The sequence below is a fragment of the Octodon degus genome, unplaced genomic scaffold (assembly GCF_000260255.1).
Source record: "Octodon degus isolate 3935 unplaced genomic scaffold, OctDeg1.0 scaffold00234, whole genome shotgun sequence".
Lineage (NCBI taxonomy): Eukaryota > Metazoa > Chordata > Mammalia > Rodentia > Octodontidae > Octodon > Octodon degus.
In genome coordinates, this window is record NW_004524810.1 from 910,424 (window position 1) to 918,266 (window position 7,843).

Here is a 7,843-nt window from a genome sequence, read left to right on the forward strand (position 1 = left end):
TATTTACACATGTGTGTCTGGTTTATTTCACTTATGAGTATATGTTCAAGTGGCATCCACTTCAATATAAAGGCTTGCAGTTTATCATTCTTAATAGCCAAATAATACTCCATTGTATCACAAGGTCTTGTAAGCAGGGAGCTCTAACATAGAACGTCCATCTTGCATCCAACCTCCCTCCCACCAGGGAGAAGAGTGTGAACAGGAATATGGGAAGGTGGCAAGACAGACTTGTGCAATTCTGGGAAGATTCAAGAAGATACAAAGCAGGAAGTAGATCTGTAGTAGAGTGAGGGAGATCTTTAGCCTGGTATGAAAGAATCTATAAAGCACAGTAAGTGAGAAAATTCAAATAATGAGTATAGTAGATACTGTAAAAGGGAAAGAATCTGTTCAATGGAAAGACTGGGATGAGGAAAAGGAAAAAAGAAAGTAGAGAAAAAGATATTCATGTATACATGCAGGATAGTTTAGATAATTATACTGCTGATTTCTGAGAGTCTATTGCAAGAAGCTGTTAATGCATATATTTTTAAATTTTTTCTTACTTTAATTTCTTATAACTTTTAACACCAATTGTACAGGTTTATATCTGGTAACCTTATCAAGTAATTTGAAGATGACATGCAATACAGCCATTGTCAAATTCTTATTACGTTGCTTAACGAAATTTTGTATTGTTTCTAATTTTTTACCATTTTGTAATCTTTAAAAATAAATATTAAAAAAAATTCAAGGATTGTCATGTTAATCTGTACTAATACTGGATTATTTTGAGCATGACAGGTGCATGATATAAACATGCAACATTTAATAAATAATTATCAAGTATGGACAGTTTTAAAAACCCCAAACTCATGTTCACAAGCTGTGGAGTTATTTCAGAGCTAGAAATCTAGGATCAAGCTGATAATACTGAAGCCAAGGACGTGAGAACACACATATCCCAGAAGCAAGGAGGCATAGAGAGGAACTTCGATGTCATGTAGACAAAATATGCCACTATACCTAAAAGGTAAGCAAGACAGTCACTTACTGGCTCAGAAGCTTCTTTTGTAGGCTCTGCGGTGGATTTGTTGAGCACTGCCCCAAACATCCCAAGCCCAGGTCGAAGGGAGGCTTCCCCAAAAACTTGAACAAGGTAGGAATCAAAATCTTCACAAATTTTTTTAGACAACTTTTGCTTCAGGGTGTCTTTAAAAGGGAAATAGAAAGGGAGATAGCAGGAACAATAGCATGTTACCTAAAACCCGGTTAAAGAGAAGAGCATTCTTAAAACAAATATCATCGGGGCTGGTGAGATGGCTCAGTGGTCTAAAGCACCTACTTAGAACAAGCTTAGTACAGGGACGGTGGTTCAATCCCCCAGCACCACATGCCAGCCAGCCCTGCCCCCTGGTGGGCTGAGCTGGCCACACACACACACACACACACACTATAAATAAATAAATTAATTAATTTAAAAAGACAACAAATATCATCACATTATGTAGAATCAATCCCTAAAGCAAAATAATATAGAAAGTATTTTTGCTAGATCTGTCAGAGGATATCTAAAATAACTACTTGATAATACACAAGGGTACAAGACAAGAGTTACTTAACTGCTTGTTTATACCAAGCATTGATTAACTGAGGATTACTCTGTGTAATGGGCTAGCCTCACTCATTATAAGTAAAATAAGCAATTACTTCTGGTTTTAGGATAGCAAAAGGCCCTCCAGCCCAACAATTTACTCCTTCTGTAACAACTTATAAATTCATTCACATAAGATGAAAAAGTTCTTCAATTGTTAAAATACAAATTTTTCTGAAACACATAAAACCTTGGGCCATTGTAACAAATATTTAGCCCAGTATAACAGAGCTGGGGAGATAGATTGGCAATCTCAGTGCCTGCCTGGAAAACCCAAGGACCCAAGTTTGATCCCCAGTACTGCATGCCATGTTGGCCCCTGAACCCCGCGTGCACTGTGTTAACCCCAAAATCAGGAGTGGTGGTGCACACCTGTAATCCCAGTGCTGCTGAGACAGGAAGATCAGTATGAGTCTGAACTGTGCAGTGAGACCATGTATCCAATGAATAAATAAATAAAATATTCCAGATAAACCCACCAGTCACCCAGCGAAGTGCTGAGGAAATGAGACTCATGATGCCAGAAAGCGCCTGGCAAGGGCAGGGTCCTGAGTTCAATTCCCAGAACCAAAAGAAGAAAAAAAAAAGATGTCATAATGCTCCTGAAAATGAAGGAAACAGTATGTGGACAGCTTTCTGAGCCTGAAAAGCCATCCCTAGGGCTGCTGGTGCTGGCACCTGGCACGGGGCGCTGAGAGTCTGTGCCCTGCCACAAATCCCCTGTTCCCCAGTGGGCGGCAGAGGAAGGACGATGGCAGACTGAAGCCTGCACCCACGTCAGCGCAGCTCGTACTTACGGTGCAAAGGCTTTCACCGACAGGCCCTGCCAGAATGAGTCATCAGTTTCCAAAACACTGCCGCATATTTCATCATAAAGTGATATGAGTCAAGGCTTTAGCTTGCCTCATTAGTAAATATTAGTTAACAAGAACGAGTGAATTTAGCAAAGGGAAGCAGTTAGATTTGCATTAGTATAATACATACCCAAAAAGTTGTCTCCTCACTTTAGACTGTCACAATTTTATTAGTCACCAAGCTTCTTTTTTAACTTTTTTTTTTTTTTTTTTTTTTTCATTTTAGGTATTTGGTACAGGGTCTCACTATGTAGCTCGGACTCATAGTGATCCTCCTGTTTTCAGCCTCCCCAGCACTGGGATTACAGGTGTGCGCCACCATGCCTAGACTCAGTCACTGGCTCAGGGCGCCCCGGGGGTGGGGCTGGCACAGCATGCAGGACCGGGGATGACCAAACCCTGTTCCCTGTATTTGTCAAAGCAGACCCTTAGTCAGCTGAGTTGTCTTGCTGGCCTATTTTTTTTTTTTACTTCATTGTGATTTTAGGGTTGTTTTCTGCCTTGTTGGTTCACTCTATCCCTTATTCTAGCTAAGGAACTTTCTGAACATTAACCAATCTTAGCAATATCCCAAATTCCTGTTCTTTCTCCTTGTTTTGGTCTGTTGAACACACTCCAGTAAGAAAGGTCCAATGTCAGCTTACCACTTACCACACATGAATAAAGACAGAGAATTACCTTGCCAAACTGGATGGTACAAAACTTTACTGCCTTCTGTAGTTTATGATTTACAATTGGATTACTGTCATGACAAGCCTCATTAGCCTCCTAATTTCTTTTTTGGTCAGGATGATCTAGTGATGAAATACTCAGAAGAACAAAGTCCTTTTTCCAGGGACAGCCTTACCTTGCAGGGTAAAGAAATCATCAAACTGATACACGTGCTCTGGGTCCGTAGCAATTACGCTCATTTCTTTGTGGAATATTTCAAAGTTGGGGTCATTTTTCTTCACCACCCCAATCACAAATCTCTCCACATTGGCATCATTAGCATCTTGCACCACTTCTGCCAGTTTCTTTTTGTCTCGGGAATCTGTCTGCCCATCAGTGATGACCAAGGCCACCTTCTTCACGCCTGGCCTTGCATCCCTGAACATGTCATTGGCTGCCTGAAGAGCAGTGGCTGTATAGGTGCCTTCCCCCAGGTACTGCATGTTGTCCACTGCCAGTTTCAAGTCATCCTTGCTGGAGAACTGCTTCAAATTAGCCACCATCTCCACCTTATGGCTGTAATTGATGATGCCTATTCGGGCTGTGGCGAGGTCCAGAGCAACACGGTCAGCCAGAGTTTTCACAAAATTTTGGATGATCTGGAAGTTCTCAGGCCCCACGCTTTCTGAACTGTCAATCACAAACACCAGCTCCAGTGGCATCTCCTTGCATTTGGGTCCACAACCTAAAAGATGAATGTTGAGATGGAAACACTGCAGGAATGAAAAGAAAAGAGGCATTCCTGAACTGTGCCACATTGGAGGAGAGGGACAGGGCAGGGGAGGGGGACCCTGAATTCCTTTTTTTAAAAATTTTATATATTTTCGGGAAGGGTCTGCAGAATGTTCAGGGTCTCACTACTAGATTAGACTCATAGTGATCCAGCTGTTTACAGTCTCCCAAGAGCTGGGATTACAGGCGCGTGCCACCACACCCAGTCTCAATTGCTGTCTCAGCATGCCCTGGGGGTGAAGCTGGCATAGCAGGCCTGGGGATTGAACCCCCGGCCACTGCACCTGCTTGCAGGTGCTTTAATCCATTGAGCTACTTGGCCCGCCCTTGAATTCCTTTTATGATACTCTGGAAACCACTAAAAATTGTCTACATTCTGGTTTCTATACTAGGCTCTTTAAAAAAAAAAAAAAAGCATGCATTTTTTAAGGAAAGAAAAAGATAAGACACTGAAAATAGTAAACAACTATGAGTCTGTTCCTTAAATTAAAATACAACACTTCTTACAAGTTAGTATACCCTGTGTATGTCTTCCCGGTTGTACTCCGCTCCCTCAGCCCCTAACTATGTACTATACTAAATTTGGTCTTCATTCTTCCATTTGCGGTTAACCTAAAAGCTGATATTTTAGCCTTCAACCACATCTTTGAGAAAAGAGATTTGATTACTAGAATGCCCAATGGATGAAGTAATGGGATGAAAACTACTAATTGTGGGGAAGTTTGGGGGCCTTGAACAGTCCCCAAGAATAGCTCCCCTTAAGTATTCTAGTTTAGTCCACCACCCACACCTCCTCAATGGCTTTCACGTTATCAGAGAGGTCCATCCCTACTACAGAACTTTTTGAGAAGAGTGATCTGAGAAAATACTGTGAATAAACAACTTATATTCAGGTCATTGAACAACCATCTGGTGCAGTTTCCAGAATTCCCAGGAAATAAAAATTATCAAGTTTCAATTATTATATTTATATTCTCATGTGGCCCAACAATCCTATCACAGGAAAACATCAGGAAGCAGGGCGCTATTTTTACAGGGAGCTCAGATGTCACATCCAAATTGGCCTGTGACTAGAGTCACAGCTGGTTTTGAGGTCTAAAAGTCTTTCAGGGGACAGGCCAGCTCCAGGACTCTGCCCATGATGGAAGGATGCCATTGCAGCATCTGTCCAAGTATAGGAGCTTCTTTCATTACTATTCCATTCCATTCATCGGTTCCTTCTGTCTAACCTCCCTCTCTTTTCATTTCCTCTCATTGATAAATATTTTTCAGTCTTAAATGCTCAGCCAGGGAAGCACCTAGAGTTGTGAGGCAAGATGAACACCTGAATGTCTCCCACCTTGGTGATCAAGGGCAAGACTAGATATTGTACTCAAAAGTCAAATCAGGAAGCTTTCTTGGCTTCAGAGAAAACACAGACATCATAATCAGCATAGCCAGCATAATCAGTATAGCTGGACTGGACTCAGACACCACTTGGGCTCTTGTCATATTTACTTTGCTGCATTTGTATTCCCAAGCTCAGGTAAATGGCACTGACCACACATGCGCGTGGTGCTTCGTTTCCACACACTGTAGCCTGGAACCTTCGCATTCCCTATCTGCCCTGGCACAGTGAGTTCCTTTGCTTAAATCAGGGTTTGCAAACTCTGTCGTTGCTTCCTCTACTTCTTCTCTGACTTCAAAGGAACTTCATGTCTCCCCGCAGCCATGTAATGTGCCCCTTCTGAGTAAATGCATTAGCACATAGTAAGGCTGGTACTTTAAAAAGCTAAAATCTTACCACATATTTCAAAAATAAGTTTGATAATTTCTTCTTTCTGGGGGAAAAGGGAAAACACATCAACATTAGATGTAGGACCATAGTTTGTTCTCCCCCTCCCCATGGTAAAGATGCACCTTATTACAGCCAGCACTTAATCCTTGCAGTATAGAAAATAAAATGAATAGCACAGAAGTTAAAAGTTGGACATAATAGATTATAACTGAAATGAGATTGAGTTATGATACTTTAAAGCTCAAACTTGCGGAGTTCAAACTGCAGCTCTGTCATCAGCAGCTGTGTGACGTTGGCAGTCAGGTGACCTAACAGTGCCTGTGCCTTGGGGCTGTGGTGTGCTGTGGATTAAATGAGGCCGAGGCACAAGACTCCTAGCACAGGCCGGGCCCACTAAGCCCTACATATGTGCTGAGCAACAAAGACAACCGCCAGGGACTGAAGAGGGCTCCTCTATGCCATATCGCCTCCTCTTTTTCTGAACTGATTTCCAATTTTGACAGTTCATTCATCAATTGTTTCCAACTATTCTTTTTTTTTTTTTTTTTAGGTATTTAGTTCAGGGTCTACGGGGTCTCACTACACAGATCAGATTTGTAGTGATCCTCCTGTTTTCAGTCTCTCAAGCGCTGGGATTACACATGCAAGCCACCATGCCCAATCTCAGTCTCAGCACAGCTTGGGAACAGGACTGGCAAAGCATGCCGGGGATTGAACCCCATTCCCTCTGCCTCCCTAAACAGACGCTTTAGTTCGCTGAGCTATCTGGCTGGCCCGAGTTTCCAACTATTTTGACTTTCGTTCCTCCACGAAATATCTTGATGATACTGAGTACTTCTCCTTTGTTTTTCTTGCCGCCTGTCACCTCCATCTGAAGGGCTTGCAATGGGCTGCGTACCAAAAATGAAGCTGCCAGCGCCCTGGGCTGTGTTTACAAGACACTGGAATGAGGCGAGAGAAGACAGAATTCTTCATTTGCCAGACATGAAGCCAAGGGGGTGAGTAATAGAAGCTCAGATCTCAACAAGGAGAGGCAGTAAATTCAACCTAAGAGAACAGAACTGAGCAGATGCAAAAGCAGTTTTCAAGAGCACACTTATAATAATAGAAGTGGGAGTTAGAGGAGACACAGCTAAGAGCAATAGGCAGCATGACCTAAGAGCTATATACACAGCAATGAAATACTCAGATCATTTTCATCTAATTTAATTTTTTACATTACAAATGGAGTAAAAAGGAATGATTCTAAATGGCTACTTAAAAATCACACAAAACAAGGGAGTCAGCAGCCACTTTTTTTCCCCTGGGGCCTTATGATACTCAACATCTAAAGAAACTTTGAATAAATGTAAAACTACAGAACTGCGGAGAGTTCAGCGGCTTAAGCACCTGCCTGGCAAGTGCAAGTATCGGGTTTGATCCTCAGTACCACATGCCAAGCCGCCCCAAAATGAACCAACCACCTAAACTGGGCATGGTGGTGCACCCCTATAATCTCAGTGATGGGGAAGTTGAGACAGGAGGATCACTACACGTCTGAGCTGCACAGTGCTAGACCCTGAACCAAATAAATAATTTTTTAAAAAACTAGAATGCATACAGAAAGAGAAATGTATGTCTAGAGTCAGTATATTTAGAAGGAGGAAATCTATATATTTATGGATTTACATTTAATTTTCTACATGTGGAAAAAATACTCTTCACCAAGTTTTATTATTGTAGTTTTTCAGTTAATGTCGTAGCACACAGCTTTCTACCTTACTAAGTATTTTGACGAGCTTGTCCACTCAAGTCAAATGCATGGTCATTTGTAAGGCTCTCCGATGACTGTTGCTACTCTGTCCCTCAAAGAAGTTGCAGTAACTAGACCCTCCTTCACAATACACAAGAAAACTGCACGACATGAGTTTATGAAGTTGATTAGGCCTGGCTGAGTTTGATGCACACATAGGTCACACTCAATTCCAAATGTTACTGTTATTATAAAGTCATTGCACTTTGATACAACAAAATATGTTTTAGATTGTATTTGTGAGTGAAGTCAAATTTTATTTCCTATGTGTGCTTCTAAGTTATATTCGCTCATGCAATCTCTGTATAGCCTTCATACCATTTTTTCCATTGGGATCTTTG

General features: G+C 41.6%; 1 protein-coding gene across 1 annotated transcript in view; it reads right to left on the bottom strand.

Moving 5' to 3' along the window:
• Col28a1 (collagen type XXVIII alpha 1 chain) overlaps positions 1 to 7,843 on the bottom strand; it is a 199,710-nt gene that overhangs the window by 15,304 nt on the left and 176,563 nt on the right. Inside the window, exons 28-30 of the mRNA XM_004645651.2 lie at positions 5,717 to 5,753; positions 3,338 to 3,886; positions 1,037 to 1,194 (exon numbers count right to left, since the gene is read on the bottom strand). Of these exons, the coding sequence (XP_004645708.1) occupies positions 1,037 to 1,194; positions 3,338 to 3,886; positions 5,717 to 5,753 (744 nt within the window). The remainder of the gene's footprint in view (positions 1 to 1,036; positions 1,195 to 3,337; positions 3,887 to 5,716; positions 5,754 to 7,843) is intronic.